Below are 13,282 nucleotides of genomic sequence, written 5' to 3' on the forward strand. Positions count from 1 at the left end.
GAAGATGCAAAGTTCGCCATAGCTGAATATATATATATATATATATATATATGTATAGTGCCGTCTATCGGCCTTCATAATCATGTGTTAGGCTTGCAGGTTAAATTCATCTAAAGAGCTAAAGCTGTAATTTTATGAGAACTCTCTTACAATAGCGGAAAACAAAATGCCTCAAGCTGTTGGAACGCTCCTTGCAGCGACCTGCCTGTTGCCATGTTAGAGACGCGCGTGTGTAACCTAGCAACTAACAGGCAACATGACATTCTCCAGGTGCACTTTGACAAAACAGTCCTGACGAGCAGGCTTCAGGTAAAGCTCAATATCTCTGTTATCACTGCCTCCACCAAAATGCAGCAGGCTCCAAAGGAGCGAGCTTTCATCGAACAAATGGTCACCAGCCGGTTTTAGTAAGTATAATCTTAACAGCATTCCAACCAACTCGAAACTCACCAAGACAAATTAAAATGAAGAACAATGTCCTCCCTGTGCTGCAGTTCCCTGGCATATTTCTCGACGAAAATCAAAAGGGAATAGTCAGACCACCAACAAACTCCAGGCCGAATGCAAACAAAAATCGTACCACCTTATTTATTTGGGAACGGAACACAATAATTATATTTATGCTAAGGCACGATCAGGCATTCTTTTCACGCAAGAGACGTCCTGGGATGCAATTTAACTAATTAGGCCGTGCGCTCACAAGCAAGAACCGTTGTACGTGCAAATACTCTTAAAAAATAGCAGCCCTCTGAAAGGATTTTTAAAATAAGTTTTGCTCTGATTATTACGTAAAAATGTTGACACTAGGATTCACCTAAACGATGATTAAACCCATCACCAATACCAATAATAACTTTGTACCTCAAATACATTAGACGGTAGTGTTTACTTTTGATTTTAATTGGAAAACTAGGTACTGACAATTTTGCGGAATAATCATACGCTATCTAAACGCTGAATATGGTGTAGAAATATGATTAGTAATATATTTTAAAGTCAGATGTTTGCCTTGGCTCCAGAAGTTTATTTATTTGAATATTTATTGAAGATACTTCTAATTTGCCAAGTAGCAGGTCAGTTTCTGTAAAGCAGACTTTCCATTTAGCCATATGCCGTATCGCGGCTCCAATTCTCATAGATTATGATAATCGTTTTTATAATTCTGTTGGACACAGCACGTCTGCAGTTGACAGTGATCAAGTTGAATTGTTAAAAAGGCGAATTTGAGAGAAGAGCTGTGTCTTTAAGTGGTCTCACTAAAGTTAATGTAAGATCCTCCCCATGTTACACTTAAAACATTTCTTGTAATTTACATAAAGTTAAGTAATTTTCTGGGAAATAATTATATCGGTCTAGCAAAAAAAATTGAAGTGATCATAATGCTGATTTAATTGTTTTTCACCAAATGACAAATATTTAAACAATCTTTCTATTAACTTGGAATAAAAGTCAGATAAAAATGTATATGCTCCACTTAAAGCATAATTAATTATATTTTGCAAAATATAGCGTGAATGTGGATTGTATTTGCTTACAATCATCAACTAGTCTATCAAATATTCACAGGATCCAAGCCATAGACCAGTGAGCCTGACAATGGTGGTAGGCAAGTTGTTGGAGGGAATCTTGAGGGACAGGGCTTACATGCATTTGGAAAGTCAAGGACTGATTAGGAAGAGTCAACATGGCTTTGTGCATAGGAAGTCATGTCTCACAAACTTGATTGAGGTTTTTGAAGAAGTAACAAGGAGGATTGATGAGGTCAGAGCAGTGGGCTGATCTGTTTGGACTTTAGTAAGACATTTGACAAGGTTCCTCATGGCCGACCAGTTAGTAAGGTTAGATCTCATGGAACACAGGGAGCCATTTGGATACAGAACTGGGTTGAAGTTAGAAGGCAGAGGGTCAGCGTGGAGATTTGCTTTTCAGACTGGAGGCCTTTGACCAGTGGTGTGCCAGAAGGATAGCTGCTGGGTTCACTGCTTTTTGTCATTTATATAAATGATTTGAATGTGAACATAGAAGGTATGGTTAGTAAGTTTGCAGATGACACCAAAATAGAAGGTGTAGTGGACAGCAAAGAAGGTATTTCAGATTACAATGGTATCTTGATCAGATGGGCCAATGGGTTGAGGGATGGTAGATGGAAATTCATTTAGATAAATATGAGGTGCTGCATTTTGGAAAGACAAATCAGAGCAGGACTTATACACTTAATGGTAAGATCCTGGGGAGTGTTGCTGAACAAAGAGACCTTGGAGTGCAAGTTCATAGTTCCTTGAAAGTGGATTCACAGGTAGAAAGGATAGTGAAGAAGACATTTGGTACACTTTCCTTTATTGATCAGAGCATTGAGGATAGGAGCTGGGAGGTCATGTTGCGGCTGTACAGGACACTGATTAGGAAGCTTTTGGAATATTTTGGGCAATTCTGGTCTCCCTCCTATGGAAGGATGTTATGAAACTTGAAAGGGTTCAGAAAAGATTTACAAGGATGTTGCCATGGTTGGAGGATTTGAGCTATAGGAAGAGGCTGTATAGGCTGGGATTGTTTTACTTAGAGCATTGGAGCCTGAGGGGTGACATTATAAAGGTTTATAAAATCGTGAGGAGCATAAAAAGGGTAAATAGACAAGGTCTATTCCCTGGATGAGAGAGTCCAGAACTAGAGGGCATAGCTTTAAGATGAGGGGGGAAAAGTTTAAAAGGGACTAAGGGGCAACTTTTTCATGGAGAGGTGCGTGTATGGAACGTGCTGCCAGAGGAATTGGTGGATTACATCATTTAAAAGGCATTTGGATGGGTATACGAATAGGAAGGGTTCGGAGGGACATGGGCCAAGTGCTAGCAAATGGGACTAGATTAGGTAAGGATATCAGTTGGCATGGACGAGTTGGACTGAAGGGTGTGTTTCTGTGCCATACATCTCTATGACTCTATATGACCAATCTAATGTTATCACTTGTTCCTAAGTACAAAAAGTATATATTGTTGATGCAGATCAGATGCATAAGAACATGAGAAACAGGAAAATAAGTTGGCGATCCAGCCATTGAATACTTGATAATTGACTCATCTTTTATCTCAACTACACCTTTAATGTGTTTACTATGAAGGACTTTCCAACCTGTTCTCTCATCTGAGGCATGGTGACCCTCACTTCTAACCACCACCAGTTGTCTCTCTCCAGTAGTTTGGTCGGACCATAGCGACTTTACCTTTGATTTGCCTTCAACTTTGATTTCCAAAAATCCAAGATAAAATGTTTGTGGCAAAAACGGAAGTTGCTGGAAAAGCTCAGCAGGTCTGGCAGCATCTGTGAAGAAAATTCACAGTTCACATTTCGGGTCCAGTGACCCTTCCTTAGAATGGAACTGTATGTGCAATTGACTGATTTGAACTCAGCACCCTATCGGGGAAATACTCTTCATATAAATTGGCTCGAAAATAAGAGTTAAGACCTATAAATCACTTCAGTTGAAGCCTATGTAAATTTTGTACTGTGTTTTATCAGAAAATGATGTCAACGACATTGTCAAGGAATAACGTTATCATTACATTCTCTAATAAGAATCATTTTGAAGTTACAATAAAAATCAATTAGAAAGGCATCTTGATGAAATACATTTTGCCCCATTTATACATTGCTCTGGTTAAGAGAAGCATATCATTTTGAATTGAACGTCAATTGTACAATCTCCCAGAATGCAAAAATGCTTCTTGTAATTGACTGTTGTATTTGAGACCACTCCACTCCATTAGCATTTCACTGCTTAGTCATATTGAAGTGAATTACCAAACCATTAACCATTGGCCCATAAAACCAATTGTGGAAAGAAATGCTTGTAAGGAAGTTGTCCAAATATAACAGACAACTAATTTTTCTGGATGCTGTTTAGTGATAAGAGCTATAATAGATTGTCAGTCATAATTGAGTACTATTTGTAATCTAGTATTAATATATTTGACACACTTTGATAGAGTCAGACCGAACAGATGGCTCTGAATTCTGAATTCCAGTGGGATAGTCATGTTAGGTGGATGGCCCTTCCATCGTTGTATGAATAGTGGGAGCTCATAAAGTTGTTCTTCTGTGTAGGACTAACTGTCTTATTGACTATATCAAAATCATTGCAACCATCAAGGAAAGTTCACATTGTGTTTCTTAAGACTATTAGTCAGCCTTTGAATATAACCAATGATTCACATTATAGGTCTGGGAAAAAAATGAAAAGATGTTTTAAAAAAAATGACGAATTAAACGAGCCAACTCATTCAGTCAAGTCTAATGGGAGAAATGCCAGTCCAATTAATTTAAATCATGCTGAATATTTGGAATTTCAAACTGACATTCTTTATCATCATTCATCAGACTTTAACTGCAGCATTAAATGGAAAAGGTTTTGCTTCAGAAGAAAGAACATGGCACATGCCCCTGTACCAGAGTAATTATACTATTAGAACAACGTAAATGTATTAGAACAATGAACATGTAGATTGAGGGAATGGAGAAAATGATCTTACACCAGTGAAAGGGTACCAGCCCTATATGTACACGTATTATAGGAACACCTTACAGTGAGAGGTGCAGACCTTCCAGGAGGTACATGTGATGCAGTATATCAATGGAATAGAAGTGACTCTTTGGTCTGTAGTCGCAGAGGTCATAGCAGTCAAATTGTGATGAATTTTAGAAGTACAATTTTCAGTCCCAGTTAATTTTAATCAATGTTCAGAGATGTTATTACACACCTGCAAAGCAGGCCTCCTAGCTCAGAGTTATGGACACTGCACTGTGCCATGAGTGCCCTGTGTCCAGGCAGAAACATAGCTAAAATTGTAGAGTTACACCTGTATCATGATTGATCAGACGTCAATCTGTTGTTCTCCTTTTACTATTCATTTCAGTCTTTACTTTCCTGTTTCTTCATTTCTTTTTCTTTATTTCTTTATCTTCCATGTTTCTTAACTGTGCTTTCTGTTTTCATGGCCTATTTGATTGTGAAATTTAATTTCTCCCTTGAGGAACAGCAGTCATTACTTGCTTGGTAATTAGATCCATTAAGGGATATTGAATGAATTGTTTGTACAGGAAATGTGTTCACTTGTATTGAAAAAAAACTGAAGCACGAATCACAGGAAAATTTTGGAGAAAGGAATAATAATTTTGTACAATTGCTACTCTTATCAACTCAATTGGATACACTTGATTTGCATATTCACCAGTCTATTCAAACCACAATTTGATGATATTGAGAGTGAGATTCCTAGACTTTGAAACTTTAGCAATGGTATACTATAGCACCATTAATTTAAGGAATTGCAATCATTATTCCAACATTCACTGTTTGAAAAGAAGCCTCTTAACCATCTGTGAGTCTACTGTAGACAAGGTTCTGTAAAATTTGCGACTTTGAATAGGACTTCCAAAATGACTTGAGAGACAAGTTGTTAGTTTCTGTGTGCTCAATTATCGTGCATATGGTGATTCTGAGTACTACTGTATTTGCTTCAATCTGTAACAGTAACAGAGCTTTCAGGAACAGATGACAGTGGTGACAGAGGGCTGCTGGGGCAGACAAATGGATCCTGTCTGGAGGAAAGGGTTTCTTTGGGGCCAGAGACCTCACTGGGAGAAGGATCAGACAGACAAAGAGTTTCCTCAACTGGATGTAAAAAAAAGGCTTAATTCCAAGTGAATACTGTGTCTTCCATGTTTGACTTTAATTTGTCTCATATTTGTAATGACCCAATATCAGAGGAATAAAGATCCCTGCTTTATGTTCTTTTGGGCTGTCTGTATGTTCAAATCTCATGGCGTAATCAACAGGAGTCCATCGCATAACTATCAAGTCATAGGAGATGAGGTTGAAAGGTACCTATTTGAGATGGAACAGATGGTGCAGGATTTGAAAGTGGCAATTTCCACGCAGGAAGCTGAAGCTCCTCTGGCATAATTCAAAGCTCAGCAGACAAAATTGGACCTTCGGGGCCCTTCCATCTCCATTCCTTTGGCACTGTAGAGGAAGGAAGTAGTATTCCTGTATCCCGGGATATTCTGTCCATTGGAGTGGGAAGCTGGACAGATTATGGGGAAGACACATTGGAAAGTGACACCAGTTTCCTCAGCTTAGGAACAGTGCTATCACAGGCTTAAGGCAGAAGAAAAGTGGTTATAGCTCTGTCAGTTGGAATCTCAAGCCAAACAGAAGGAATATGGAGAATTACTCCAGTATGACACTTGAACTGCTAGCTTTGAGGTGGGTTAGTTCCTCGAAATTTAGAGACGTTCTGATCGGCGCAGACTTTGAAATGTTTACAGGCAACAACCCATTCAGCTACTTTCAAACAGCTACCACAGTTGAAGCAATAGAGACGCAATAGGCTGCTGGACTCACTCAATTTTGATTCTAGATCTGGGACAGGTCAGGCAAAAGTAATGCAAATACTGATGCCCTTATTTGGAGGTACACCCTGTCCGGCTGGAAGGCATTGTGGGTGACAACATGTCCACGGTCAAAGGCAGCATTCCAATTCCAATTCCCTCTGATATCAGTCTAAGATGCAGTGGAGTATCACCTGCAGTTATGAGTGAAATTTGAACCTGGTCAGACAAGTAGCCCCAGATATGGTTACACCTTTATCATATACAGGTATCTTGAAAGAAGAACTCAGGCAGCTTCAGCTGATTAACATGGGCATCAATAGACAGCACTATTATTGGAAAGCACACCATCCACCAACATAGTACTAGATGATGAAGGAGTCCAAAAAGGTACAGTAACATTTGAGATGCTGGAAGAAGATCTGGGAGGAGAATGGAGTCCTGTGTCAGCAGGTTCATTTTAAAGACAGAGAGATGAAGCAACTCATTTTTCTTGACATAGAGTCATAGAAATGTACAGCATGGAAACAGACCCTTCGGTCCAACCCGTCCATGCCAACCAGATATCCCAACCCAATCTAATCCCACCTGCCAGCACCCGGCCCATATCCCTCCAAACCCTTCCTATTCATATACCCATCCAAATGTCTCTTAAATGTTGCAATTGTACCAGTCTCCACCATCCTCAAGTCTCAGGTTTTCGGAGCAAGCCATGCTCAAGCAACAATCCAAACATCAGAAAAGCAGATTGTGCTGACTGGAGAGTCATGCTACTTGCTCAGGGTGATTGCTGATATTGATAATTACTGTCAAATTTGAGAGGATGTACTTTGGCCAAAATGGGATACCTGGTCACCAAGAAATCTCAGGAGATCCTTGCAAACAATTTTATTGAGCATAACCCTAGTAGTAATGGGACTGAACACATTCTTGTACTCGGAGACGATTTCAGCTAGTTCATGCAGGCCTTTTCCACCTTTGACCTAAAGGCCTCAGCTATAGCCAGAGTGATAGTGCAGGATGGATTTGTCCAATTCATTGTTCCATGTCAATATTACAATAATTTGAGAACAAAATCCGACAAGACCTTTGCAAGTTAATGGCAGTGCCATGAGCCACACCACTGTCTATCATCCAGAGGGTAATGACATTGTGAACAATTCAATCATTCTTTGCATGATTGTTTGCACACCTTGCCTGCGATGAATAAATAGAAATGGCTTAAGTATATTCTGGATCTCAATTCATTTTCTAATAGCATTCTGCACTCATCCATGGACTATTCTCCCCACAACCTTTTCTTTAGACATGTCCCAGCCCATCTCTTGGATCATCTCCTGGCATGAATCACGTCTTCTGATGGAGATGATCAGGTCAGTGTGTGGATAGCCAAGCATCACATGAGGCTCAGTCAGGTGTTTGAAATGGTATCCAAGAGGATGGAGAGAGAAGTACTGAGAAAAAAAGGCATTAAACAATTGGAAGCCTGATCACCAGTGTAGAGGGATTGTCCTATGAGCAAAGGTTGAATACATTGGGATGTGACTTGTTGGAATTTAGAAGCATGAGAGGTTCTTAAGGGGCTTGGCAGGGTAAATACTGAGAAGATGTTTCCCTTCTAGGACTAGAGGGCATAGTCTCAGAATAAAGGAGTGCCAATGTAACACTGAGATGAGGAGGAATTTCTTCTGTCAGACAATTATGAGTCTTCAGAATTCCTTGCCACAGAGAGCTTTGGAGCAAAACCCTTGTCTATGTTAATGATTTGGCGATACCAGTGTTGGACCAGGGTGTACAAAGTTAAACATCACACAACACCAGGTTATAGTCCAGCAGGTTTATTTGGAAGCACTAGCTTTTGAAGTGCTGCTCCTTCATCAGGTGGTTGTGGAGTGTAAGATTGTAAAACACAGAATTTATAGCAAAAGTTTACAGTGTGATGTAACTGAAATTATATATTGAAAAAGAGCTGGATTGTTTGTTAAGTCTCTCATCTTTTAGAATGAACATGTTGGTTTCAGTTCTTTCATATGTAAATCACAGAGCTTTTTTAAAGTTTCATTCTCAAGTGAACTTTTAACAATCAGTGTCATGTCAGCCCAGATAATGCATTTAAGGTGTAAGCTGTCCTGTGTGAGACAATGTTTAGACTGATTCTAATCTTAAAAACGCATTTACAGAATCTTACATGGATTTGTGCAGTTTTTGAGCAAAACGAAATGTAATTCTGCAAGTATAAATTCACCCCACAAATGTATGTGTGTATGTGTGTGTGGTGGTGGGAGCTTATGAGCGACTGTGAGAGGGTGCATGTGTGCATGTGAATGTATATGTGGGCATATGAGAGAGAGCTTGTGTATGACAGAAGATCTGCATGTGCGTATGGGTCTGTAGGAGTGTGTGTGTGCATGTAGGAGCGTGTGTGTGTGCATGTAGGAGCATGTGTGTGTGTCTGTGTGTGTGTGTGTGTGTGTGTGTGTGTGTGTGTGTGTAAGTGGCCGAGCTGAGGCTGATAGCCAAGTTCGGTCCCCATGGGGATGGCCTCAACCGGGACCTTGGATTCATTTCACACTATAGGTGACTCCACTGCACTACACACAGACGCACACTCACAGACACACACTCCCACAGAGACACACACGCTCCTAGGAGGAGGAGTGAAAGGCAGGAAAGTGAATGTGAGGAATGGTCAGGGAGTGAACCAGACAGAGAGCTGGAACAGTTAAACTAACCCTCTCTGGACGAAAGGGTGTCTTTAATGGAAGCAAGGCTCATGGGGAGGTGGATCAGACACGGAAAGGATTTTCTCAACCAAATGTAAAAAAATACGCAGGCTTAATCCCATGTAAATACTGTGCCTTCCGTGTATACATTTCCTACTTTGTTGAAATGATCGGATGTGAGTAAAATAAATAAACCATACTTTATGATCTTTGGTTGTGTGTGTTAAGATCTAATGTTACACATCTTCATACAGTTGTCCTTGTTGATTGTGAGAGATATATTGCAGTAGTCCACAGGAAGAAAAAGATATGTGTTGGAAGCATATTCTATTACCTTAAGGAGTATCAACTGTAATGCTAATGCATACTTATTGATCATGTCAGTATGAAATAATGCATCATCCAGGCATTGTACTGGTGAAAATTTATGTAATCGATTCCAACGTTGTGGTGGTTCAATATCTGCTTTCATGGAAGTGAATCTTTTAATCTTTACTATTGTCAGTGCTGGAAGCCCCCACACCAGCTACTGTCATCCCCTGCCAGCATTCCAGAGTAACTGCATTTTCGTTTACAACAAGTTATATTTATTTAGCACTCTTATTTCGTAAAGCTTCCCAGGATATTTTACAGGAACATTGTCAAACAGAACTTGATATCAGTCTGCATAACAAGATATTAGGGAAATTGTCCAAAAGATTGGTTAAAGAAGTAGGTTTTAAAAGTGTATTAACAAAGGAAAGAGGGTTGGAAAGGATTCAGGAGGGAACTCCAAAGCTTTGCTTTTTGGCAAACAGTTGATGTGGGTGCAATGGTGGTGCAAGAATGTATTAGATACCAAAATTGGAAACCCTATCTCACAGGGTTATGGAGCTGGCTGAGGTTATCGATATAGCAAGGAGTGAGGCCAAGAAGTAATTTAAATATGAGGATGACCATCTTAAAAACAAATTGATGCTCAACAGGGGAGACAATGTATCATGCAGGAGCGACAGATTAATAGAATTCAGTGTGAGTTAGAATAAGGTAGTGGAATATTGGTGGCACATAATTTATGGCAAGTGGAAGATGGAAGACTGACCAGGAATTAATTAGAAAAGGCAAACAAAGCTATCTCTGAGAGTATCCGCATCACATAAACTGAGACAGGATGGAGTTGGCTGATGTTAATGAGGTGGAAAAAGACAGCCTTACGTAAGGACAGCTAAGTGGTCAGAAGCTCATCTGTGCATCAGTCATGAGAACAGCGTTTGAAGGCATGGTTCAACCTCAGACAGTTGCTAGGAAGAAGAGTGCAATTGGTTGCTAGGGAACAGAACTTATGTCAAGGAGTAAAGACAAAGACTTTGCTCTTCTTAGTGTTTGTTGGAGGAAATCTTTCTTCAACTATCTCTGGATCTCTGATAACCAGTCTGCCAATTTTAAAGTTTGTGGAGGATTCAAAAGAGGTAGAAATGTAATAGAGTTAAGTATGGTCAATGTACTTGTGGAATTTGATGTTTTGTTTTCAGAATATATCACCAAGAAATTAGCATATAACAAGAAACAGGTCGGCCACCACCTGTTGGTTAGAGGTGAGGATGGGAGTGTGGAGGTTTGGGTGTTATGCCAGTTTGGAAGTGGGACATAAAATCCTGGCAACTGCTTATCTAACTATTTGAGAATATATGATAGATAGGTATGGGACCATACAATGGAATCCCACTTAATTGAAGGACAGAGGAAATGAACTTTAGGGGTGCTTTGCTAATGTGATCATTTATGTCAAATGCTGCAGACAGGTTAAGATGGATGGCAAAAGAGAGCTTACTTTGTCACAATCAAATAGAATGCCATTTGTGACTTTGATCAGAATCAGCTTGGTACTGTGATGTCTGATTGGAGGGATTTAAACAGCTCTGGAATGATGAGCATATATTTGCTAAGCAGCTGCATCTGAAGAGAGAAAGTCAAATTTCAGGAGATGAAGTGAAAGTCTCCAAGGGCAGTGGGGCCAACGGATTTTTTAGGAGACAGCAGATGATAGCAGATTTGAAGCGATGGGGTTAGTACCTGTGGAGAAAATCATTACCAATATCGGCTAATAATGGAGTAAGGAAGGTATGTTGAATAGTCAGTAGTTTAATGGGAAAAGGCCAAGAAAGCAGGATGTAGTCCCCATTCCATTCCAATTTTTCTTGCCTCAGAAAGTTCTGTTAGTCATTGCATTAGTTTTTAATCTGTAGACAAACATAATTCTGCTTGTTTAGGAACATTTTTCTGATTTTTTCGACTGTGCAGCAACTAGATCTCCAAGAGTCAGGGTTTTCAGCTGACAGGACATTTTGTCCACCTCTGAAAAAGTCAGTTTTGCAGCAGCTCTGCCAATCACTGCAATTCTGCAGCCTTTTACTGCTCTACTGCACATGGATTGGCTGAAGATCATAGAATCCATTGAATCCCTACAGTGTACATGGAGCCATTTAGCCCAAGTACGAGCCAACCCTCCAAACAGCACCCACCCTATCCCTGCGACCTCACATTTGCCACAGTTAACATCTCTGGACACTTACAGGCTAATCCACATAGACACTGGGAGAATGCGCAAACTCTACACAGACAGATGCCCAAGGCTAGGTTCCTGGTGTTGTGAGGCAGCAGTGCTAACCACTGTGCCGCCCTGAGAGACATTATCTTATTACACGTGGAATCCTGTCTCTGAGAACCAACGGCCATTTGATTGGCCAAGCTTTGTATTTCCAGTTGTGCCACTTGGAGCAGTGGTGACTGCTGGGACCACCAAGGACCTCCTAAATTCAGAGAGTCATAATTGGAGTAGAAGGGGACCCAAGTCTGGGTCAAAGGTGTAGGGAGAGAACACCCAAGGAGGAGGTGAGTGAGCAGACTTTAGGGTGGTTGCATAATCTGAAAGATTATAAAAACATGGTAGATTGAAGGGCCTGTTCCTGCGTTGTACTGTTCCATGTTCTATGATGGAAGCACCTTTTGCCCTCTCAGGTCCAACCAAGCTAACCAACCAGGCTGATTAGTTATTGGCAACTTGATAGCCTCAAATACGAGAGTTTCATTGTGAGTTTCAATTATCAACTATAAAATTGCAGACAGGGCAGAGGCAGGTGGGTAATTAGTTGGAAGGGCAGATGGGAAATTTATTGGTGCTTCTGGCTGCAGTGGAGGCCAATAATACACTATTCAAAGAGCTGTCCCACTGCAGATTGCAAATTGTTTAAAAAATCAATCTAACTGTGGAATAAGGTACCATTCTGAATGTGGGGTGGACTAATAGGAACTCTAGTCCTTTGACTTGAAAGTCCTTAGAGTATAATTCCCATAGTTCCAAAACACCTTTTAAAAAGTCCTGAAGGTACCAGACTGAATTAATGAAGAATTGCTAATAATTTGAGAGTGTGACTGCTTAGAATCAAAGAATCATTCAGCTCAGAAAGAGGCCTTTCGGCCCATCAAATCTGTACTACCAAAAATACACTAAATCTTCACTAGTCTTACTTTCAGCATTCAACCCATAGCCATGAATTTTCTAACACTTCACGTGCTCATCTGAGTACTTTTTAAAGGCTGTGCGGTTACTCAACAACCTTCCCAGGCAGTGCACTCCAGACCCCTACCACTTATGGACACTGTATAATGTGTTTTATGTATTGTGTATATTATACATAAAATTGTGTATACACTAAATATGTGAATGGACCAATCTGCATCATCAGTGAGGTAAGATCAAATGGTAACAAAGCCCACTGAGGCTCAAGCTCTGCCTGACCATCTACATAGTTAGTAGTGTATTCAGTACAAAAGTAGTTTCTAGCTGTCCCCATTGATCTCAACTAAGGAAAGCCCAAGTTAAGATCCATAGTGATGGTAACAGATGTACTGAGCTTGTAAATAGCCTGCTGATCCTAACACACCAACAGAGGAGAGATGTCTGTACCTCCTTCCCTCACTCAATGTGGGAACACTGAGCCAGGTGCATTTTATAAGGGATCTGAACAATGTGGGCTATGGCAAGATGTGTGGCAGTTTCGGACAAGTGCAGCAAGGCCTGGTGCTGTTTATGGCACGCCTTTCTCCACACCTCACCAAATCAGGCTTCAGTACTTATGATTATTGAAATTTAATGGCTAGGAGCTGAACTCTCACTAGTTCTGTAAATCCAAGTT

At 40.3% G+C, this 13,282-nt stretch overlaps 1 protein-coding gene across 1 annotated transcript in view; it reads left to right on the forward strand.

Annotated features, from left to right (window-relative positions):
- The first annotated feature begins 250 nt into the window (after positions 1 to 250).
- Positions 251 to 13,282, forward strand: part of LOC140483032 (ciliary microtubule inner protein 6-like) — an 80,632-nt gene continuing 67,600 nt past the window's right edge. The window contains exon 1 of the mRNA XM_072580915.1: positions 251 to 407. Within this exon, the coding sequence (XP_072437016.1) occupies positions 349 to 407 (59 nt within the window). The 5' untranslated portion in view covers positions 251 to 348. The remainder of the gene's footprint in view (positions 408 to 13,282) is intronic.

Source organism: Chiloscyllium punctatum, chromosome 11 (assembly GCF_047496795.1).
Source record: "Chiloscyllium punctatum isolate Juve2018m chromosome 11, sChiPun1.3, whole genome shotgun sequence".
Taxonomy (NCBI): Eukaryota; Metazoa; Chordata; class Chondrichthyes; order Orectolobiformes; family Hemiscylliidae; genus Chiloscyllium; species Chiloscyllium punctatum.